The sequence below is a fragment of the Microcaecilia unicolor genome, chromosome 4 (genome assembly GCF_901765095.1).
Source record: "Microcaecilia unicolor chromosome 4, aMicUni1.1, whole genome shotgun sequence".
In the NCBI taxonomy this organism is placed as follows: Eukaryota; Metazoa; Chordata; class Amphibia; order Gymnophiona; family Siphonopidae; genus Microcaecilia; species Microcaecilia unicolor.
This window is the reverse complement of record NC_044034.1, coordinates 259,862,233-259,886,996: the sequence shown is the minus strand read 5'-3', so window position 1 is coordinate 259,886,996 and position 24,764 is coordinate 259,862,233. Positions and strand designations below refer to the sequence as shown.

The 24,764-nt window shown below is 43.4% G+C and overlaps 1 protein-coding gene across 1 annotated transcript; it reads right to left on the bottom strand.

The window, feature by feature from the left end:
• Window positions 1-234: 234 nt before the first annotated feature.
• ECRG4 (ECRG4 augurin precursor) lies at window positions 235-22,355 on the bottom strand. Its single transcript, XM_030199558.1, has 5 exons — window positions 22,226-22,355; window positions 16,719-16,864; window positions 13,729-13,776; window positions 7,172-7,329; window positions 235-486 (listed from the first exon to the last, which is right to left on the bottom strand). The coding sequence occupies exons 2-5, from the start codon at window positions 16,798-16,800 to the stop codon at window positions 325-327; spliced, it is 450 nt and encodes a 149-aa protein (XP_030055418.1). The 5' UTR covers window positions 16,801-16,864; window positions 22,226-22,355; the 3' UTR covers window positions 235-324.
• Between the last annotated feature and the right edge of the window lie 2,409 nt (window positions 22,356-24,764).

The following is a 24,764-nucleotide window of genomic DNA, read 5'->3' as shown; positions in this document are numbered from 1 at the left end:
CTAAAAGGCTTGCAAACTGTTTCCCTCACTATAGAACAGATTATTTATTTATTTAATTTTTGGTAATTCCCTTTCAGTTACTGTCTTGTAGGGACTCGTGTGATGTCAAACATGATATGCTAAAAACTGTAGAAAGAGCAATACAAGTAACTTTGGATGAACTGATGTTCTACACTGGGTTTTTATTTTTTCATTTTATTTTTAATGTACTTTTATTTAAAATGAAGAGTTTAAAAAAAAAAGCTTATTTGAATGTACAATATAGTCTAAACTGCCTGCATCATAAACTACAATGCTCTGTTGGTTACACTGAGAGTAATAAAATTAGTAGTCATCATAGTTGACACCTGCTCCATGCCTGAAGGTATGTGGATTGCGAGGCCCGATAGGCGCATCCTCATCATAATGATGCTGGTAATAACCACCATAATATTCATTACCGCGGCGACCTAGGCTCATCCAGTAGGAGACATCATCTTCAAATTTCTGTAAAAAAGAAAAAAATTGCTAATGACCCAGACTGAATTTAGAATTGTTTAAAGCTTTGAAAACTATTTTATTTCAGAGGGCGTTTGGAATTGAATGTGATTAAATCAGACAAGGGTGCTAAAAACATTAGCGTAGCCATGGGCTGACAGGGGGCCCACCTAGTGCCAGTGCACATGGTGCAGCTGGCAGGGATCCCGAAGCCCTGCCAGCTTGAACAGTCCTCCCCAGAACCCCCCCCCCCCCCCCCCACCAAATTGTCTCAAACCTGGGGCAGTTGGCAGCACATTTCAGCTGCTGATACTAACAGCTTCCGTGCATGCTCAGTTTATACGCATGAACTAAGTATACACGGGGGTCTGTCAGTGGCACCACTGCCACATTTCCTCTCCATCCGCCCGCCGCCGCATTTCCTCTCCACCCGCTACCCCCCCCCCCCCCCCCCATTTTTACTGACCTGAAGCGCCGTTCTCCCTCCAGCACCGGCGATTCCCATAGCCAGCCTTCTGCCAGCGCGCGTCATCAGAGCCTCTTCTCAGGTACTTCCTGTTTTCCGCAACGGTGGGACGCGCCTGAGAAGAGGCCCCAACGACGCGCGCTGGCAGAAGGCTGGCTATGGAAATCGCCGGTGCTGGAGGCAGAACGTGCTTCAGGGCAGTAAAAGTGAGCAGACCATGCGGACGGGGAGAGCGGGCAGAAGAGGCTATGCCCCTGCGTTCTAGGCCCTTGAAGGAAACAGGCCAGTTTAGTTGAAGAACAGGTTGCTAAGGTCCCCCCCCCCCCAAGGAATATTCTTAATGAAATCACATGACATGGCACCCTCCAATGAGCCTTCACTGGAGTAGGACCCCCCCCCCCCCCCCACACACACACACACACACTCTAGAATGCACTGCACACACAGAAGGGCTTTGTTTAATACAAGACTCTCTGCTTCAGGAATTATGCAAAAACTTGACTCTCCTCCCAAGCCTTTAATGAAAGAAACAACTGACTAGCTAGTCACAGACACAAGGACTAACACCAGATGCACATACTGTAACAAGACTTGCTTATCTACTCCTCTAGCTGAGATCATATTCATGCACCTTTTCTGACTTCATGCAATATTTCCTTTTGTTACCCTTTGTGCAATATTTCCTTATGTTAGTTACCCTTATTTCTATTATCTCCTGTTTTATATCTGTCAATATATTCCACCTCCGCTTATACCCTATGCGGTCAATTAAGCTATTGTAAGTGTATTGTGTTGACATAAGTAGCATATTATGACATAATAGGAGCCCTTTTACTAAAGCTTAGTGCGCACTAATGAAATTAGCACGTGCAAAATGCTAAGAAGCCCATTTTATACCTATGGGCTTCTTAGCATTTAGTGTGTGCTAATTCTGTTAGTTCGCTAAGTGTAAGGGCCCCAATGTGTATTGTTTGAATATTTTTACCGCTGTAATTATCTTTTGCCTATATACAGCTTATCCTCGCTGTATACCACTTTGGTGAATTTCTTCAAAAAGGCAATAAAATTCTAATAAATATCTGTTTCCAATAAATGGAAATTATAGAGCCAGTGCCTATAGTCTAGAATTAATTTACCTAGAGGTTTAATCTTCCCACTCTGTTAGTGGACATTATGAGGGTAATTTTGTAAACTTTTTGCACCTAAAACAGATTCTATAAATTTACTGAATAGGTTATACATATAAAAAGTATGCATGCTGCCAGGAATGTGCATACTTAGGGACTCCTGAGGCAGGCCAGAGTGGCCGAAACACGACTCGTGTCGAGTCCAGGTTTATTAATAAACTTTTGCTGTGAACTTTTTAGAGTACAGTAGAAGATTTTTGCCATCATCTACTTTGTCTCCTTCGCTGTGACTTTGTTCTTTGGTTTTACCAGTGCGAAGGTTTGTTTTCTTCTGTGTTTGTCGATCGATACTTTTACACAACCCATATGTAGGCATGTTTTGGAGTGGCGTTTGGGCAGAGTTATGCTAAGCTATGCTACAGTATTTATAACCCGCAAAACCCCTGTAATCGCAGGTTCAAGGTGGATAACAACCAATTTAAAAAAATATAAAATAACCAACAAAAAACATATAAAAGAAAACTTATTTCATTAATCCATCAATCTCTCTATATAAAACGCACCTCCAATGTTCTAATGAAGCCTCAGAAATTTCTTCCCAACATTCTAAAGTTGAAGCTGTAAGATCACAGTCTGTCTGCCCCGCCCTCACATCAGAACGTGATGACGTAGAGGGCGGAGCAGACACTGAACAAATCGGAACACATGCATCGCGGAACTATCAAAAACACCTGCTCCACCCTCCACCCCCACCCCACCCCCTCAAAGTCGCACCAGCAAACTACACGGTCTGCATAGCCAACACGGGTTTACGAAGAGAAACAGAACTACAGAAGCAGACCCCTCCGATACACAACCCCCCCCCCCCCCCCCCCCCCGCACACCCTCCTCCATACACCACGGGGGTTAACCCGGCCCTTCCTGTGCCTTGCAGTCTCTGCTTTTCCTCCTTCCCTAAGGCGGGGAGCTGCTTAGCAGGCTCAGTTGTTCCTCCCTCCCCCCCCCCCCCCCCCTGTGCTAATCAGGCTCTCTCTCTTGCACTGGGCTGGCCTGTATCCCATCTGAGACCAGACCTGCTGCCAGCAATGCACCTCCGTTAACCCGGGAAGAAATCTCACTCTGCCTCACTTCCCCCTTCTCTGTTTCCTCTGGGAACTCGGTGACAGCAAAGTAAAACCTAACAGCAGAGGTTCACCTCTAAGGGGCATAAAAGTGGAAAGAGGCAGAGGGGAGAAGGGCCTGTCCACACTCTTCTGACCGTGTCAGACACGCTCTCGATTAGATGCAGCGCTTGGCTCCCCTTTTACTTCTACACACACTCCCACCTCAGTGAAAGAAGAAAAAACAAACAAACACAGCCACTGAATTAACAAGTTAAATGTCAGGTGCAAGGAAATGGAAGGGGAGACTACAATGAAAGGAAATGGAGGAAGGCTGTCACAAAAACAAAAATAAAAAAAACACACTGTTGCTGCCTGCCACGCTCTCTCAATCTTTCAAAAACACACAATTACACTCAATCTCAGAGGTCCAGAGACAAGAAGGGGGGGGAAGGGGGCCCTAAGACCAGAGCCGGGGAGGGGGTCCCCAAGACCAGAGCCGGGGGGAAAGGGGGGGGGGTCCCTAAGACCAGAGAGGAGAGAAGGGGGGTACCTAAGAACACAGGGAGGGAAGGGAGGTCCTCAGACCACAGGGGAGGGGGTCCTGAGACCTGAGAGGGGGGAGAGGGGAGGACAATCACTGTCTCACATACGCACTCGCACACACTCATTCTCACATACACACACAGACACACTCACACCCACTTCCACTCTGTCAAACACCCACACTTGCACATTCACACTCTCTCTCTCTCACACAGTCACTCTCAAAGACACTCTCTCAAACATACTCTCTCAAACATACACACTCCGCAGAAAACCTTGCTAGCACCCATTTCATTTGTTACGGAAACGGGCCTTTTTTACTAGTCTTATATTTCCCAACCAGATAAGATTGCAATAATTAAAAAATAAATAAACATAAGCAGGAGCCAACTGAATATTTAAAGGCAGAGAATTCCACATCTTTACTGAGTAAATATGGAAAGGATCTTTCATAAACTGACCCAACCTTTCACAGAAGGAAAAGCCAAAAGCAAAAAAGAATAACTACAACATGTAGGAGACGAACCCACTAATGAAGCACAAAATTTTATACAACCAAACAAATCTTAAACTCAATATGTGCTGCATCAGACAAAGCTTTTTCCGTAGTATGAGATACCCAAATACAAAGAGTTACAATAATTGAGGGATGAAAAAATTATCATCTGAACCAATACTCTAAAATAATCTGAGAGCTGAGGGGAGATATGATAGAGATCTATAAAATAATGTGTGGAGTGAAACCGGTAGACATGAATCACTTGTTTACTCTTTCCAAAAATACTAGGACTAGGGGGCACATAATGAAGCTACAAAGTAGTAAATTTAAAATGAATCAGAGAAAATATTTCTTCACTCAACATGTGATTAACCTCTGGAATTTGTTTCTAGAGAATGTAGTAAAAGCAGTTAGCAGGGTTTAAAGGTTTGGATGGCTTCCTAAAGGAAAAGTCCATAGACCATTATTAAATTGGGGAAAATCCACTATTTCTTGGATAAGCAGTATAAAATGTTTAGTACTTTTTTGGGATCTTGCCAGGTATTTGTGACCTGGATTGGCCACTGTTGGAAACAGGATGCTGGGCTTGATGGACCTTTGGTCTGTTCCAGTGTGGCAATACTTATGTACTTAAAGCATGAGCAAATTAATCTCAAATGTCTAAGCTTAAAAAAGGCTTTTTGAATTAAAGTATTAGTTTGAGGTTCCATGCTCAGACTAGAATCTAAAATCATCCCCAGAACCCTTGAAGGTAGTGTCCATTACCTTTGGTTTCAAATCCAATTTAGAAATAAACCAGAGAAGTTTAGTTTTTTCAGTATTTAATTTGAGGAAAACTAACAGACCATGGGGCTGATATTCAGACTGTGAGAATTAGAGCAGCTAACTCCCACCGTCGGTGCTGAGCCGAGCCCAGATATTCAATGCCAGGCCGTTTCTAGTGCATTGAATATCCGTTTTATTTTTGGCCAGTTTAAAGATACCCAGCTAAATCTACTACTACTTATCATTTCTATAGCACTACTAGACGTACACAGCGCTATCCACTTGAACATGAAGAGACAGTCCCTGCCTGACAGAGCTTACAATCTAATTATGATATTCAGAGCCGGTTATCTTTAAATTAGCCAAAGATATCCCACCTTTTCACATGGCCAAATATGACCACTAAATTGGCTTTAAAAATAGGCAGATAGCCTGTTATATCAGGCGATATAACCAGCTAGCTGCTAACCAGGGATGTTCAGCTGTGGATAGCCAGTTATCCCCTGCTGCATATCAGTGGATAGCCGTTTAGGTGCTATTTAACCAGTCTACAGCCATTCTGGCTGATTAATGTCCTGTCTGTCCTAACCCTTATCCCTCACTTGTCCGGTCTGTCTGTCCTAATTAGATTGTAAGCTCTGAGCAGGGACTGTCTTTCCATGTTCTAGTGTAAAGCACTGCTTACATCCGGTAGCGCTATAGAAATAAGTAGTATTAGTAAATAGCATTGAATATTGGAGAACATTTCTTTTTATCTCCTTTATGATCTTACTAACAAGCAGGGAAAGCGATAAGTCTGTAATACTCATGGACACATGAGCATTTACACCTGCTCCTGACTAGGTATAAATGTCCATGGCTTCAAAATAGCCATAATTTAATTCTAGTGTTATCAACACACAAAGGTGCCTGTGGGGCCCTTTCATTAAGCTGCAGTAAGCACTAACATGTGCTTACTGCAGGTCAAGAACGCCTACCATGGGGTACGCTGAGGCGTCCAGCAATAGTTTTGCTGTGTAAACACATTTCCCACGTGCTAAAAAATAATTGTATTTCTTAGCGCTGGGAGCAGGGGCGTAGCTGCTATGGGGCCACGGGGGCCTGGGTCCCCGTAGATTTGGGCCTGGACCCCCTGCCGGTGATCCTCTCAACCCCCCCCCCCTCCCGCCGCCTGCTACCTTTACTGGCGGGGGACCCCAACCCCTGCCAGCCGAAGTCTTCTTCCTTCATTTGGTTTCTTCTGACTGAGTCTGACGTCCTGCACGTACAACATGTAGGACGTCAGACTCAGTCAGAAACCAAACGAAGGAAGAAGACTTCAGCTGGCGGGGGTTGGGGTCCCCCGCCAGCAAAGGTAGCAGACGGCGGGAGGGGGGTTGAGAGGGTTGCCGGCAGGGGGTTCAGGCCCAAATCTACGGGGACCCAGGCCCCCTTGGTCCCATAGCAGCTACGCCCCTGCTCCCAGCGCTAAGAAGTACAATTATTTTTTAGCACGTGGGAAATGCCAGCAAAGGTAGGCGACGGCAGGGGGGGGGGTCAAACTTTTTGGAGGTGTCGGCAATGGCGGGCGGGGGGGGTCGGCGGCGCCGGGAGGAGGGGTTAAAATGTGCCCCCTCACCTTGGCTCTGGACCCCCCTACTGTTGAAGTCTGGCTATGCCCTTTGGGAGCAGAGAGTGGGTGTGTTCAGCATTAATGAGTTAGCATGTGGGCATTGCTGCACGCTAACACATTAGTGTGTGATTAGCATTTGAGCCCTTACCACCCAGAAAATAAGTGTAGTTAAGAGCTCATGTGCTAATGGAAAAATTAGAGAGTGGCCATTATTGCTAATATACAAAAGTCAGCCATTTTACCCTCGTGTTAAAAGGTGGCCTCAGCATGTGGGAAATGCACATGCTTGTAATACTGCAGGCCACCTTTAACTAAACTGCGCTGAAAGGGCCCCAGTGTGTCTTTATAAACTAGGCACTTTCTTACCCTCTTAACGTAGGTGAACCTCCTATTAAATTACCCTCCGCATTAGCATATTCCAAGTGGGGTGGGTGCCATTGCACTAAAGCCTCCACTTCCACATAATCGACCGCATTTCATCTCCAGCAAGGCCGAGAAGGCCAAGAGCCCCTTGATCTTAGCCAAGAAGCTGAGACGTGACATTCATGTTGCACAGCTAGAAATGACATAGCTACTTACAGTTTCATCAAAGCCCAGGTAGAGGAATTGCTGATACCACTGCTGCACGTCAGGCAGAGTTCTATCCCACAACTGACGTTTCTGACGATTTAGGGTACCTAGAAACTCCTTGGCTTTATTTTCTGAGACAGATACTTCAGTCTTGGCTGGAGCTGCACCTGGAACCATCACATGAATCCAAGAAAACAGCATGTCTTAGGTTACCTTATACCAGAGATTATCAACCCAGTCTGCAGGAGACACCCAGCTATTCTGGTTTCCAGGATATCCACAATGAATATGAATGAGAGAGATTTGCATGCAGTGGAGGAAGTGTATACATATATCTTTCTTGAATATTTCTTGTGGATTTCCTGAAAACCTGACTGGCTGAGGTGCCTCCAGGACCAGGTTTGGGAACCGTTACAATAAACCTTAAAAAGACAAAATAAAGGCTGTCAGTAGTAGATAAATAGATCTATCTTCAGATTCCCATAGGCAGCCACTACTTAAGCACGAAAACTTTCAACATACTATGTCCCCTGTGCATGCAAATATACCTAACATATGTCAATTGTAAGTATTCTGAGTGTCTATAATTAAGTTTTATTTCAGGTATACTGCACTATTTCCCATCCCCCAAAACTCTCTTTTTCCTATCAGCTACATGAAGGAATTTCTGGCTGGTCACATGCTATGATGAGGTCTCATGTTGCTAAGGCAATTCAGATACCTGGTATATCCTGTTACAAAAGTTATAAGGTGCTGCAAGGACAAATTGCAAGCTTCCAGCACATATGACAGTTCCAATTACAAGGCTCCAGCCCATGTGCAGCACCTATGATTGGTCCAGGGTAGAGGAAAGATGGTTGCTCACAACAGCCTATAAAACTCTGAAAAACCAGGCATGCTTGGAGAGAGAGTGTTTCAGATCCTTCCAACGGCCTATGGTTTTTCCCAAGGGGGTTTTTACTTTTCCCACCTTGATAGAAACTAATTCTCTATAGCTATGAATCTTTCTTTCATTCATTCTTTCTGTCTCTGCCTTTTCTCTGCTTTCTCTCTGTTCTGTGACCTTTGTATGAGGAACAAACTTTTCTTCCTTCTTTATCTAATTAGTCTAATTACTTATAATTACCAGAGGTACTGATGTTAGATTTTGTAAGTTTGTTATAACTTGAAACTGATGTCTAATGCTGTGCTGGTGGGTGAGTAATTAAAAAGACGTTTAATTCTCTCTAATTCCTGAAAATTATTTCTGTTTTATTTTGTGATATTTCATAAGTGTTTAGCGGATAGCAAACCAAATTGCGCAGCCTAGAACATGAGAAACCAACCGGCTGGAAAGGTCCTAAAATTTGTTCACTACTGCGCCATCTTAAGCCACCTTCAATTTATTGATTCATCTATTATGATATAGTGCACTAAGATGATGATGGAAAAACTGCCCACTTAATTTTTTTTTTATATACTGGATTTGTAATGTAATGTAATGGTTTCCAAACCTGTCCTGGAGGCACACTAGTCAGTCAGGTTTTCAGGATATCCATGATGAATATTCATGAGAGAGATTGCACCTCCTTCTATGTATGAAAATCTCTCATAAATATTTATTGTGGATCTCCAAACCCCTTACCCCCTTCTGACACAGGGCTGGAGGTCTGGTGGACCCTCCCACCCTCGCCCCACAAGAAAGATCAAATCCATAGTGGTCCAGTGTGACCCTAGTAGCCCCCTCCACCTGCCCTGTTAGGGAAGCTCCACCCATCACATCCCAGGATGCACTATGCAGGCAGGGCACCGCCATTTTGAAGGCAGTATTCGCAGAAGGAAGGAGTGCTACTCCCTTCTTCAGTTTACAGGTATGGTGAGGTCGGGGGCTTGGGGAGCACTAGGCCACCAGGGTGGGTGGAGAGAGGCTACTAGAGTCACACTGGATCACCAGGGACTTTATCTTTTTTTTTAGGGGGGGGGGGTGTCTGGAGGCCCTCCAGCCCTGTGTCGAGGTGGGGGGGGGGGGGGTCTGGAGCTCCACCAGACTTTCAGACCCTAATGCCAGCACTGAGCTAGCATAGGGATAATGCCCTCTTTAGCATGCATTTGCATGCTCACTGCGTTCAGAGATGGCGAGTTCATTGTTACAGTGCTTACCAGCTCTGATCATGTAGTGGGAGCAAACGCGCTTTTGATCATCTGCCTATTAGTGCAGAATACATCCACTCTCCACCCCCAGACCCACCCCAATGCTAAAAAATAAACTTTATTTTACTGCAAGATGCCTGACTGTGCCTACAGTAAGGCATTTTGTTTGCAGCGACAAGCATGCATTACTGCTTACCACAGCTTAGTAAAAGGACCCCTAAGTCAACAGAAGAAGAAACAACCTCTACATGAAGCAAAATTAAAAGTGACAGTTTCTGCAAATTTTACTGCATAAATGCTATTGATTTGGAGTTGTTTTATAGATCCAAAATATGAAAACTGAATATGTCAGGTGCAAAAACGTTTTCATAATGCTTCCTTTAGCAGAAATAGCAACGTCCAAACATTTCCTGAGTAAAATGATGTGGTAGCTTTGTTAGTGCACTTTTAAAGGTAATAAATAGAAATGAAACAAAATATGGAAAAGAAAATAAGATGATACTTTTTTAAGTGGACTAACTTAATACATTTTATGATTAGCTTTCAAAGGTAACCCTTCTTCTTCAGATCAGAAATGAGCAAATGTTGACAAATATCAGAATACATAAGTGAAACACAAAAGTATTCCAACGATAGTCTCACAGGAAGAGGGTGGGGTAGGTTAGGTGAGAAACAGGGAGAGCTGGGCGGGTGAGAAGCAGGGAGAGATGGACGGCTGATAAGAAGGTGACAAAGCAGTATAATTTTATGGTTTATAATGGGATAGAAAACCCAGATCTTTGTTAAGTCCTGTCTGGTGGATGTCAAAATATTTCATCATTGTGATTCAAAGGTCTTACATTCCTGGATTGTCTTAACGTTTCCTTTTAGTATTCTCATCCATAAACATTTCCTTTAGCCTGCTAAAAGTCTTGCACAACCCTTCTAACTCGGAAATATTGTTAGGTCTCCTTGCATGGACTGCATAGCTCAGGTCTCCACCATAGATGTCCAGTAATAAATTATGGGGACTTTTAAAACCGTCATCTTTCTTTCCTTAAATACTTCATGGTTGCTTTGGAGGTATATCTTGGATCACTGTCTTGTTGAAATAATTAATTTTCAGCTTCAGTACTTCATGATGTTGGATATTAGTTTTTAGGAAATGTTGATAGTCTTCCTTCACCTGCACAGTATTTCCTATGCAACTGGCTCCCTTGCAACTCAAAATATAATAGTCCTACCCACCCCAGGGGCGTAGCCACGGGCGGGCCCGGGTGGGCCTGGGCCCACCCAATTTCGGGTCAGGCCCGCCCAGCAGCAAAGTTCCTGATGGCGATTCCAGTCGCAGCGATTCCCACACGCTGCCTGCCAGTGCCGGCTGCCGCTCAATCTCCTCGCGCTACTAAGCGCTAACCCGGAAGTCTCTCCTCTGCAGGAGAGACTTCCGGGTTAGCGCTTAGTAGCGCGAGGAGATTGTTGGGCGGCAGGCAGCGTGTGGGAATCGCGACTGGAATCGCCGTCAGGAACTTTGCTGCTGGGCGGGCCTGCAAGGAGGGTGAGATGCTGCAGCTGCACGGGGGGGGGGGGGGGGGAAGATGTCGCATGGGGGAGGGAAGATGGGGGGACACAGCAGCTGCACAGGGGGAAGGGAAGATGGAAAGAAAGATGCTGCACAGGGGGGAGGGAAGATGGAAAGATGAGGCTTGGTTGGTGGGTGAGGGAGATGCACGGGGGGAAAAGGGAGAGATGCAGCAAAGGGGTGGAGGGGTGAGGAAGGGAGAAGTCTTGGCTGTGTATGAGGTGGAGGGGAGGGTCACATGCTGCATACAGAGGGGATAGGTGGGGAGGGGGAGAAATGGTAGGCATAGGGGTGGAGAGGAGGGAGAAATGGTGGGTATAGTGGTGGAGGGAGGGCGGAGCAGAGAAAATTTTGTGCTCACCCACTTTGGGCTCAGGCCCACCCAAAACTGGCTGTCTGGCTACGCCACTGACCCACCCACCCCAAGGGTATTTATTCCTCACATAATTGCCTTTTTAGATGTTATGCACCCTGTGGGGAAGAATTCAGTCTTAGGATGAAATGTTGAACCGATGCACAAAGCTGCCATGGGCTGTATGGTTACTGAGTGTTCTGCATGCACTTACTGGATGTGATGCAAAAAGGGGTTCACTGCAGAAATTATCATGTGTGTTACATATAGGTGCACAGTATATTAAAATGAAGGAGGGGTTCTTGAAGTCGGAGCTCGGTCAGATGGCATATCTGCTCCGAAGTTAAATAACAGGACCATCTCTGCGGTTAGTTTGGCTCCTGAAAGTGACTTTGCAGTGGCTGGTGTTCCAGGCAGTCTTGGAGATGGAGTTTCCTCTGGGAGTGGAAGAAGTTCCAGTACCAGCAGGCCACAGCCTTGTGTAATCCAGGCAACTGGAGTATCGAATACAAGAAGGAGAGAGGTATTGGCAGCCATAGGCAAAAATGGAGAAGTCTTTGTTGGAGTGTATGTATACTTTTATGGAGAAACTTGATTTATTACAATCCAAGTGACAGAGTCTAAGAAGGGATTGAGTAATGTTAGCTCCCTGGGGAATTTTGAATAGCAGGTTTGCAAGCTACAATTTGTTCAACAGGCATTGATTAAGGATAACGTTTTTTTTTTTTAATTTCCATTTTGCTCACACCTTTTTCAGTAGTAGCTCAAGGTGAGTTATATTCAGGTACACTGGATATTTCTCTGTCCCAGGAGAGCTCACAATCTTGGTTTGTACCTGAGGCAATAGAGGGTTAAGTGATTTGCTCAAGATCACAAGAAGCAGCAGTGGGATTTGAACTGGCCACCTCGGGATTGCAAGACTGGTGCTCTAACCACTAAGCCACTCCTCCATCCAATAAGTTGGAAGCCACTGAAAATCAGTGGAGGCGTCTGAACTTGAGATTTGTGGATTTTTCCAAAATCTCCTTTGTCACCTATTGAAATGGTTAAAAAATATCTCCAGGAAATTTTACAAATTTCACAGGAAACCATGCCTCCTATTTCAAGAGTGTACTTTATAAGAACTGGGAGTCGGCCTACGGATGTATCAGGTGATAGTTTGGAGTTGACTTACTTTCTGGAAAATTCTCAACGGGAAGCTCTCTCTCCTGTGCAACACTGATAGCTACAATTGCCCTTGAACCTGATTGCAAGTGGGTTTTGAGACTTTAATTCCGCTATACAGATGCTTTATTTTTGAGTCAACATATATATTTATTTATTGATTGATTGATTTCTGTAGACCTACACAGGTGAGACTCAAGGCCTTTTTGGCTTTGCGCCTGCAAGTGGTAGCTCTGGGAACTACTTTTTTCCTACAATTTCCTTGAAAATGTATTAAATTTGAGGGTGGTAATTTTGTTTTCTTTGACACTAAACAATTAAAAAGTTTTACTGAAGGCAGGAAGTCCCCGTCAGTTCTTCTGGTTGTTGTTACCTCCTAATTTTTGGTGTTCCTACTTGATGCTTCTTTTTCTTTTCCTTTTTGCCCCTTGAATTCTACAGATCATGGGATTTTTCCTCTCCTCCCTTCTTTTCCATTTAAAGATGATATTGTATTAGTTTTCCTAAAGCTTTTTCCTTGTTCTAACGAATATGTAGATTTGTTTTGTAATCAGTATTATTTTTCCATCTCAAATTATGCTTGAAGAAATTGTTTTTGAAAATTATAAAATAATATAAAAAAATAAAATAAAGGGTAATCAGGCCATTAGGGATTCCTACAATGCACAGAAGTAAACAGGGGATTTTAACGCATGCACAATTTGAGGAATTCACTGCCAAGTTTGTGGCAGTGTAGTGTTTAAAAAGAATGAAAGTGCCAGCCACATCTGTGCCTTTTCTTTATGTAAATATTATCCTCACAAATATTTTATGTGCAAGAAAATTTTGTGAGGCTAATTTTGTGCAGATGTGTGCTAGCACTTTTGTTTCCGTCAGACATGTGCACAATGCAGCCACCCTTACCAAAGAACCTTTGACAGATGTTCGACAGATTTTCTCTGACTAGCATGCGAGTTCTGTGTGCTTTGAACTTGCATCTCATTAGCTTACTGCATCACTACAGAATATTTTCTCGCTAATCTCGTGGGAGAAGCCGCACGCTCAGCTATCGGCATATGGCTTTACTGCATTGATCCCTGAGCCAGTAGTTTGGCAGCATTTCGTTATTCTGCTGATAACCCTAGCAGAGATTATAGCTGTCCTTTAGGGCAATCACTATTATGCATATTGTACACAAGGGCAGACAGGAGGGGCTCAGCTTCAGAGAAAGCTCCCATTCTAGCCCCCAGGTAGCAAAGGGGCAGTTTTCTTGGGAAGGTAGCAGAGGGGAGAAATCCTGTATAAACTAAAAATAAATAAAAATAGATAAAACTAGTACAACAACATACAACATTACTAATGACCTAAACAGCGTCTTACCATTTTGTTTCTGGAGCATCATCCTGAGTTTATTTCCTTGGGAACCAACTAGATAAAACACAAAAATTAGCCATCAGTATATGTGGTACAGTATCAAAGGATATAAAAGTTACAACATACCCAAATGAGATTACTGGCTGGTTATCAGAATGATTAGAGTCTCAGGCCCAACAGATCATGTTGGGATTTCGTAACTGAGCAGTGCACTCCTGAATACAGAAATGTATCCTTATTCTCGCATTCCTTATATCTGCTGCTCCCTCATATTGGTACGCTGTGACATTTCTGGCCTGCTAAAATGAACCTTAAAGTTCAGAAAAGGTATGTGCAATGTACCAGTGTAACTGCAGCCTCTGCTGACACCACCTGTCACAAAGCTGAACTGCACCAATACAGGCTTCTCACCCTAGAGTTTCCTAAAATAAACAGCCCCAGAAAGAAAAGTAAATAAGTTGTAGTCAGGACGTTTTTTTATTTGATTAACTTATTTGCCATTAGTTTTGAAGTGCTAGACTCCCTTTATCAACTCAGTGTAGAATAAACTATGAATGAATTTGCCTGAAATAACGTTCAAATGTAATACAAATTCTACGAGGACAGCAGGCTGCTTGTTCTCACATGTGGGTCAACGTCCGCGTCGGCTCAGGAACCAGCCATTTTGCAAGCAAAATATTTAAAAAATCTTGCCAGAGTCTTCTGGCGCGCATGCATGGATCAGCTTCCCGCCCGTTGCATGAGCGTTCCCGCTGTTATTTTTTCTCCGCGGTGAGGTGCAGTCAAATTTTTCCCCGCTCCTCGCAGGCCCGGGAAAGAGTTTTCTGTGTTGGTTTCTTTCTTTCTTTCTTTCTTTGGTGTATGATTACAGTTTTAAAACAAAACAAACTCCTGTAGTTTTCTTTACTTTTTGCCCCTTTTCACATTTCCATTGTTTTTCGACGTGGCCGGCTTGTTCCCTTCTTTTTGTGCCCTTTTTTCTTTTAACAGGCACAATCGCGTCTTTTGATTTCACCAAAGCCGTTTTTTCTTCCATGTCATCGAAGACACCCAGCGGCTTCAAACGTTGTACTTGGTGCAACCGGACCATGTCACGCTTGGTGTATCCAGTGCCTTGGGCCCGACCATAGCCCAGCCGCTTGCAGTCTGTGTCTTCGCATGAAGAAACGGACCCAAGTGTCTTGAGAGGCACAACGAGAGAAGCTTTTTGGGGCTCAGTCCGGTCCTTCGACATCGATATCGGTACCGAGGTCAGTGGCGTCCACATGGGGAGCGAAGGTAATGGCTGCGTAACGACCAACTCGTGCTGGGAGCAGTGAGGCATCAAGTGGGTCTCCACCTGTCTCGAGGCCTTCTGTTATGTAGGCCCCCTGGGACCGACCTTTGTCTGACCCGGCCCCGAGGAGACATGAGGATTCCACGTCTTCCTCATCGGTACCGAGGAGTCTCGATGACAGGCATCAAGCGAAGGCGAAGAAGCACCGTCATCGTTCTCCTTTGACAAATGGTGCTTGGAGTGCCGGGGCATAGAGAGATTTGACACCCGAGAAGCGTCGGCATCGAGAGGATCGCTCTCCCTTTATTCAGGAGGTGCCAATGCGTCGGTGTAGCAGCCCAATACCTACTCCTGAGCTTCGACAGATTCTGCCACCGGCTCCTATACCGACCCCGCAGCCTTGTCCGACAGCGGCTCTCGACAAGCACATCAGGGCCCTGCTTCCAGAGCTTCTGGATGGGTTACTGCACCAGTCTGCTTCGGTGTCGTGGTGCTTACGCCTTCCATACCATCTGCTACAGCGGTATCTGGCCCTTCGCCTGTGGTGATGTCCTGGACCTCGGTGCCACCTGCGGCATCAGCTGCCAACCAGGTCGACTCCCCTTCGACGTCGGTGGAGGAAGCTTCACCGGAGTCCAGGCGGCCGTCGACTTCTCGGCACTGCTGTCGAGGACGTTGTTCCTCGGCGTCGAGGCAGGTTCAGTTTCGGACTGCTCTGAGAGATGTCTTGTCCAATTCTGAAGATGAGCATTCGTGGGAGGAAGAGGAGGATAACTGCAATATACGGAATGTGTAGAATACAATCAGTACTGTTTTAAAAAATTGTACAATCTACCAGTGTTTTAAGGGTGATAATAGATTTGTAAACATGAAAGTTGGTGGAGAAGAAAGACCTCAGTAAAACCGGACACACCTCTGTTTAAAGGACACACATTAGATAGAGAGGGGACCTCCTTAATCATTAGTCTCAAAAAAAACTCCAGATACTCTTCTTTCATGCTTTATATATCATAACACCCTTTCAAAAACACTGTTGATGAAGGCAAAAAAGTATTTTCGGCCAAAAGCCGTTACTTAGCTTGGATAGTGAAACCAACGTGATTTTCTTAGTTCCGTGCAGTGTGTCTCGCAGTTCGTTCCTGCACTCGTTCCCGATTCCCGACAGGGTAGCCCTGTTTCGCCAATAGAATGGCTGCCTCAGGGGAAAACATAAAAATGGCGCTGTCCCATCCGGTGCATCCTGGGATGCACTGGGCAGGACCTAACTACCATATAAGGGACAGGGCATCCACTGGACAGGGCAAAGCACTGTCATTTTGAAGATGATGGCACCCAGAGGTAGGAGGGAGTAGACATCCCTCCTGCCTCCTACCAGAGATATGGAGGGATCTGGGGAGGTGGGCCACCTTTAGGGAGGAGAGATACCAATGCTCGGGGGAGAGAGCTATAGCATTTTTGTTTTAAATGTCAATTTTCCTATCAGTGCCTGAACCAATCACAGCTCAGGTACTGACAGAAAATTGACATTCTGCACTAAGCCGCAGATTACTGCCGTGATTTTAATGTGGCAGTAATTTGCATGCTCTTTAGTTTCAGCATGTTATGGCAATTGTCAGTGCTAGATTTGCAGTACAGTTTCCTTCTATAGCGAATCTGTGAGCATCGGACCCTCTGAGCGGTAACTTTAGGAAGCCCTTCTAGGTGCACTGGTGCTGCTCACCTGGACCGAGGCAGACAATCAAGAGTGTCACGAGGGCTGCCAGGGCAAGTCCACTGTACATGCTTCTCCTGCTGCAGATCATCCTGTGGTCTGCACGTGGTCTCCTCGAGAGCGGTTTAGTGAGAGTAACTTCGTGGAGCTGCCAGCTGTGGGGAGCAAACAGGAAACCCATGGTATGAAAACAGACAAACCTGAAAGCTCTCTTTCAGCTCCCTTCTGTCAGACAAAGAAAGGAGGGCTAAGATGGCACTAGCCAGTTAGTGGGCATGTGCAAGTCCATGTGTCATCACAATCACTCTCATTAGTCCCCCGCTTTAAAGTTTATGACAAAGTTACTTGCAGCTTCAGGGAACATTATTATGGCTGGCTGGTTTAAAATGCTTATTAATCCAATTATTTTTCCATTGTATTTGATATTTGTTAAAGCAACTATCTGGTCCTACTGCTAGAATGACTTCTTTTTCTTTGTCCGCACACTGTTTTTTTTTTAATTTTAAAATATATGCACATGTTTTAAATATATTTTTTTTCTGAATAGACTCCAAACCTGCCTTTGTTTAAGTCTCTGGTGATGAACCATTTAGAGTACTGTGTACAATTCTGGAGACCATACCATCAAAAAAATATAAACACGACGGAGTCGGTCCAGAGAGTGGCCACTAAATGGTCAGTGGCCTCTGTCATTAAGCATATGGGGAGACAAACAAAGCAGATCAATCAGTGATATGGTTCAAAACTTTATTTTCAGAGATTCGCCCGACACAGACTGTGTTTCGCCCACAAGGGCTGCGTCAGGGGCTAATAGTCCAAGCAGGACATGAGATTGAAACGTAAAAAACCAGCAGGGTGAGGACATCAGCTCAATACACAGGGTAAGTCTGGTCGCATCTCTCAGCTGCTGAGAGATGCGACCAGACTTACCCTGTGTATTGAGCTGATGTCCTCACCTTGATTGAGGAAAGCACCCTGCTGGTTTTTTACGTTTCAATCTCATGTCCTGCTTGGACTATTAGCCCCTGACGCAGCCCTTGTGGGCGAAACACAGTCTGTGTCGGGCGAATCTCTGAAAATAAAGTTTTGAACCATATCACTGATTGATCTGCTTTGTTTGTCTCCACGTTGGATTTTGCGGATCGCTTGCCATCTTGTTTATTAAGCATATGGGACAGACTTACAAACCTCAATATGTATACTTTGGAAGAAAGAGAAGAGATATCCACTCCTAGCTGAGATGATATTTAATCATCTCTCTGACCCCATGTGTAACTTTCTTTAAATTAGTCACCTTACTTTCTAACTCTTCTTATTCTCTTACCTATCTATATGTTCCATCTTTGCATATACCCTTCACTGTCAATTAAAATGTTCTATTACATATTGTGTTGACAATACTTTGTATTCTTATTTGAATATTTTAGCTGCTGTAATTGCCTATTGCTCATGTTTGATCTATTCTTACTGTACACCAATTTGAGTTCTTTCAAAAAGGCAGTAAATAAATCCTAATAAATAATATGATTGAGGCATTTAAATATCTCCATGGCATAAATATACAGGAGGTGAGTCTCTTTCAACAGAAAGGAAACTCTGGAATGAGAGGGCATAAGAATAAGTTAAAAAGATAGACTCGGAAGTATTCTAAGGAAATACTTCTATGCAGAAAGGGTGGCAGATGCATGGAACAACCTCCCGGTGGAGGAGGTAGAGATGAGGACTGTATCTGATTCAAGGAAGCGTGGGACAGGCACGTGGGATCTCTAAGGGGAGGAGGAAATAGTGGATGATATGGATGGGCCATATGGACTTTATCTGCCATCATGTTTCCTGTTTCTATGTATCTATCTATCTACTTATCATTTCTATAGTGCTACAAGGCATACGCAGCGCTGTACACCATACACAGAAGATAGTCCCTGCTCAAAGAGCTTACACTCTAGATAAGACTGGTAAACAGACAGAACAATTAAGGGTAAGGGAATAAAGAGGTGAGGATAAAGGACAGGGTAAGTGAGTTAGAAGTCAAAAGCAGTGGTAAAGAGGTGGGTTTTGAGTTTGGACTTGAAAACGGCTAAAGATGGGGCTAGACGTACAGGCTCGGGAAGTCTATTCCAGGCGTGGGGTGCAGTGAGATAAAAGGAACGGAGTCTTGAATTAGCAGTAGAGGAGAAAGGGATGGATAAGAGAGATTTATCTACAGAACGGAGTACTCGAGGGGGAACGTAGGGGGAGACAAGAGCGGAGAGAAGTACTGGGGAGCGGCAGAGTGAATGCACTTATAGGTCAATAGGAGAAGTTTGAATTGAATACAGAAACGGATAGGGAGCCACTGAAGTGACTTAAGGAGAGGGCTAATGTGGGCATAGCGACTTTGGTGGAAAATGAGTCGCGCAGCAGAGGTTTGGATTGATTGAAGAGGAGAGAGATGGCTAAGAGGGAGGCCGGTGAGTAGTAGGTTACAATAATCTGCCAATCCATGCAGGTTACACTCTTCTATGCCTTGTTTAAAGTGTAAAGCTCATTTAAGTTTTGCTTCAGTTCCATCTGGGATCCTCTGTGTTTATTGTGTGTTTTTGAATTCCAGTGGTGGTTTTGTCCCCACCACCTCCAGCAGGAGGGTATTCTAGGCATCCACTACCCTCTCTTCTGGATAGGTACGTCCTGATGTTACTCTTAAGTCTACCACCCTGCAGCCTCAAGTCATGTCTTCTTCCTCTAGTTCTACTGTTCCCCTGTCTCTGAAAAAGGTTTGTTCATTAATACCTTTCAGATATTAAAACGTCTGTAATCATATCTCTTTCCCTTCTCCTCTACTGTAAGAAAATAATGGAAATACCAACTTTATATTTCTAAAGAGTTGTTCAGAGTTCATTTTAAGATATTCTACTCTGGCTCTTATAGCCCTCAACTACCTTAAATAGGTTCAATGCGGGTAACAAGCAAAAAAAAAAAAAGCTTGGATATTACCAAGGAAATTCAATACAATCAAATATTAAAACAAAGAAAAACTTTAACTCATCGTTAAAGCACCAAAAATACTGCCTAAATATCCAATACAAATTTCCAAAATAAAAAGGGTTTTAAGACCCTCCTAAACAATCCATAGCCCTTATTTCAAAGCAAAATGAATTCCACCTTACTACTACTTGATATGAAAAAGAAGATGAAAGGGACCTGTTATCCTTATCCCTAAGAGGTGATGGAAAATGTAATAACATCTGTTGATGTAATCCAAATCTCATACCCCCAGATGGTAATTGAATTGAGGGAACCATATAGAGGGGGGGGGGGGGGGGGGCTGACCATCTAAAATTCAAGTGTACAAATTTTAAAATAAACTATGGCCTCTACTGGCAGCCAGTGTAATTTAACAAGTAGTGGAGTCACCCTATCATCTCTGTGCTACAAAAATCATCCTGGCTGCTACATTCTGAATTGTTTGTATTTTCTTATAAATGGTCTTAGAACAATCAGGATACACCACATTACAGTAATCCAATTGTGAGTGTGCAATTAATCTAAAGATGTGACTTTCTAAATACTTCCTAATTAAGTGCAATTTCCTTAGCAAGCAAAACAATGTTTTTTCCATAGAAATTTGGTTATCTACCTGAAAGTCCAGAATCTGTGTTACCAAATCCAACACACATCTGCCAGTATTAATAACAATGATTGAAAAGACTGAATAGTACTACTTTTCTCTCATAAAAGAAATTTGGTTTTACTTCTGATCAGCTTTAACTTTTGTGATATGATCCAAACATCTATCATATCCATATACTCTTGGATGCTTTTCTAGGAAACCAACACCATCCCTGGACACAGGAAACATTATTGTAATATCATCAGCCTATACAAAGGAATCCATTTGTAACTGATTCAAGTATTTTTCCAACAAATACATCAAAACATTGAATACAATTGGAGAAAGCGGGGAACCCTGAGGGACCCTGTAAACTGGATTGCAACCTTCAGATAGAACTCCATGCATCTTAAATCTATATAGGAGTGAAGAAGTGGCCTAATGGTTAGTGTAGTAGGTTGTGGAACTGGGTTCATTTCCTACTGCTTCTTGAGGGTTGGCAATGGGTTGAGATCCTGAAGAACCAGGTTCAAGTCCCTCTGCAGCTCCATGTGACCCTGGGCATGTCACTAGCCATCCATTGCCCCAGGTACAATGTATAACGTTGATTGTGAACCCAGTGCAAAGTACCTGTAATAGAACTTGTAAACCACATATTTTGTCACCTCAAGGATCACTTGCAGTATATCAAGTGCTCAAAATAAATAAAAAATATATTGTCTATTGCTCAAAAATCCATAAAACCAATCCAATACCCTCCCTGAGATTCCTGTATCACTAAGAATATTATTCAATACCTCATGATCCACCAAATCAAAATGTGCTTGATCAATCAAATTGTATAATAAGGGCATCTTGGACCATACTCAAAATAGAACTTCCTCAAATCACAATTGTTCCTAACACTGTCTCAGTACTAAAATTCTTCCTAAACCCTGATTGAGTGTAATATAATATGTTAAAATAATCTAAATACATTTCAAGTTGTTTAGCCACCCAACTTTCCATTATTTTAATGAATAAAGGGATGGCGGCCACTAGCCTGTAATTAGAAATCTCCATTAAATCCCCTTTACAGTTTTCAGGTATAGGTGTCAAAACTATATCACCCCAGGCAGTGGGGAAAAATACCCTTTTGTAATTCACTATTCATCCAATCCTTTAAAGCATCCACAAAGAGTGGAGAAGCTACTTTCATCAAATAGGACAGAAGTTTAACATACAATAAGAATTAATATATGTCATCGATCATTTTGTTCAGAATAAATTAATTATGTACCTGGCTTTTTAAATTTTAATGTTGCATTGGTGCTGATCCGGTTGCTGAAGATGCATCACGTTACACATCTGTTTGTCTTTATCTCCCCTCCCTCCTTCACATGGTTCACAGTTTGCAGACAAAGAAAAGCAAGTCTTGTATTCCTAATGAACCAGCTGTTTCCTTTTCTCAACCTTGCCTTCTTTCTGTCCCACTTGCAATGATCACATTTGGTAGTATACAAACAATTTTAAAATGTAATATTAACATGTTCAGAACCAATCAGTTGTATCAACTTCTCTCCTATAAGTTATATTGGCACATAAGAAAGCACATGTGTCTCTGGAAGCATTTCATGTTCTGAAAAGCAAACATGCAAAACACAGATGTATCATCAACAAAGCAATGCCTAAATAATTTGGAAATCCCTACAGATCATCGTTCTGCTTATCCACTTCACTACACTTCTCATGTTACACTGGAAAGTCAAATTCCTTCAAGCTGGGGAAAAATATTTTACACAGCAGGGTCTATAGAATAACTGAAGGTCCTGTGCCTTAGGAGTTGCTGACATATTTGTTCCGTAAGCGTCCAAAAGTACTAAAAGAGAAAAGAAAAGTTCAAGCATTCTTCCTTTTCCTGGGGAAATCAAACATTTTCTTAGTTTACCTCAAAAGGATAGTCCTAATGTTGCACAGAGCAAGATGATCTTTAGATTAAGAGCTTCTCAGCTTCTGAAAGTTGTGTGTGAGAAATGATCAAACAGCACAGGAAGGAGTACAGTTAAGTTCTGAGGCAATCACTCTGACAGTGAAGTCATGTGACATTCACACTTTCATGAGTTTTCTTATATAGGGCCCCTTGCTTAACTCCCCTCCCCCAAAACTCTGATATATATATATATATATACACACACATGCAGATGATATTTAGAATTAAGTTTGTGCTTCATCAGAACTAACCTTTCCTAAATGGTGATTGCAACCAGATGTAGGCTATTAATGATCTTAGATTAAAAGAATGCATTACTGTAGGTGGAATAAAAGTCAAATAAATCCAAGGTCTGGCTCTGCTTTTTCACTGGCGGTTATTAATTGGCTATGAAATTCTGTATTTTCCACCATTCCGTCTAAGGTTTTCCCTGGTGCAAGGCAAAAGTAAGCAATGGACAGCTGAGGTGTGAAAGCTTTTATAGATGCTTATTTTTTTCATTTTCTTCCCAGTCAAATTTCCACATTTAAATTTCAGAGGGTAGCCATCTTCTCTGACCTTTCATATTTTATATTGTAACTTGTACATAAGTGTTGCCATACTGGGACAGACCAAAGGTCCATCAAGCCCAGCATCCTGTTTCCAACAGTGGCCAATCCAGGTCACAAATACCTGGCAAGATTCCAAAAAAATACTAAACGTTTTATACTGCTTATCCCAGAAATAGTGGATTTTCCCCAATTTAATAATGGTCTATGGACTTTTCCTTTAGGAAGCCGTCCAAACCTTTTTTTAAACTCCGCTTAGTTAATCGCCTTTACCACATTCTCTGGTAACGAATTCCAGAGTTTAATTACACGTTAAGTGAAGAGAAATTTTCTCCGATTCATTTTAAATTTACTACATTGTAGCTTCATCGCATGCCCCTAGTCCTAGTATTTTTGGAAAGCGTGAACAGACGCTTCACATTTACCCATTCAACTCCACTCATTATTTTATAGACCTCTATCATATCTCCCTTCAGCTGCCTTTTCTCCAAGCTGAAGAGCCCTAGCCGCTTCAGCCTTTCCTCATAGGGAAGTCGTCCCATCCCCTTTATCATTTTCGTCACCCTTCTCTGTACCTTTTCTAATTCCACTATATCTTTTTCTGAGATGCGGCGACCAGAATGGAACACAATATTCGAGGTGCGGTCGCACCATGAAGCGATACAAAGCATTATAACGTCCTCACTTTTGTTTTCCATTCCTTTCCTAATAATACCTAACATTCTATTTGCTTTCTTAGCCGCAGCAGCACATTGAGCAGAAGGTTTCAACGTATCATCAACGACGACACTTAGATCCCTTTTTTGGTCGGTGACTCCTAACATGGAACCTTACATGACGTAGCTATAATTCGGGTTCCTCTTTCCCACATGCATCACTTTGCACTTGCTCACCTTAAACGTAATCTGCCATTTAGACGCCCAGTCTCATAAGGTCCTCTTGTAATTTTCACAATCCTCCCACAATTTAACGACTTTGAATAACTTTATTTCATCAGCAAATTCAATTACCTCACTAGTTACTCCCATCTCTAGGTCATTTATAAATATTCCCAAACTGAATATACAGAGCTCATTCCAGAGCATAATATCCCCCATGAAACAGTACAAGAGAAATACAGGGGTCCTTTTACTCTGTGCATACTTACCGCAAGTTAAAAATCATGACCCTGGGCTGCACTGAGGCATCCTGCAGTACTTTTGCCATCTGCGTGCACTTCCCACATTTACCACCACAAGTGTAACAGATAGGGGGGGATGGGCCTGGGTCCGTCTCCTGAAGTGCACTGCACCCACTAAAATCTGCTCCAGGGACCTGCATACTGCTGTGATGGAGCTGGGTATGACATTTGAGGCTGGCATAGAGGCTGGAAAAAATGTTTTTAAATTTCTTTTTCGGGTGGGAGGGGGTTGGTGACCACTGGGGGAGTAAAGGGAGGTCATCCCCCATTCCCTCCAGTGGTCATCTGCTCAGTTCGAGCACCTTTTCTAGGCTTGATCGTGAAATAAATTGGACCAAGTAAAGTTGGCCAAATGCTCGACAGGGACGCCCTTCTTTTTTCCATTATCGGCCGAGGACGTCCACCTCTTAACCTCGCCCCAGTCCCGCCTTTGGTACACTGCCGACACCCCCCCCCCCCCCCCCCCCCCCGTGAACTTTGGTCATCCCCGCGATGAAAAGCAGTTGAGGATGCCAAAAATCGGCTTTCGATTATGCCAATTTGGGCAACCCTGAGAGAAGGACGCCCATCTCCCGATTTGTGTCAGAAGATGGGCGTCCTTCTCTTTCGATTATGCCGCTGATAGTAACATAGTAGACGGCAGATAAAGACCTGTACAGTCCATCCAGTCTGCTCAACAAGATAAACTCATATGTGCTACTTTATATGTATACCTGACCTTGATTTGTTCTTGCCATTTCCAGGGCACAGACCGTAGAAGTCTGCCCAG

What these genes read in the sequence shown, in the direction of transcription:
- ECRG4 (XM_030199558.1), bottom strand. Translation starts at nt 16,800, where the DNA reads ATGATCTGCAGCAGGAGAAGCATGTACAGTGGACTTGCCCTGGCAGCC. An exon ending in GATGCTCCAGAAACAAAATG is followed by an intron (nt 7,330 to 13,728) that starts GTAAGACGCTGT and finishes TGATGGTTCCAG; the next exon opens with GTGCAGCTCCAGCCAAGACT. An exon ending in ACCTGGGCTTTGATGAAACT is followed by an intron (nt 487 to 7,171) that starts GTAAGTAGCTAT and finishes TCTTTTTTACAG; the next exon opens with AAATTTGAAGATGATGTCTC.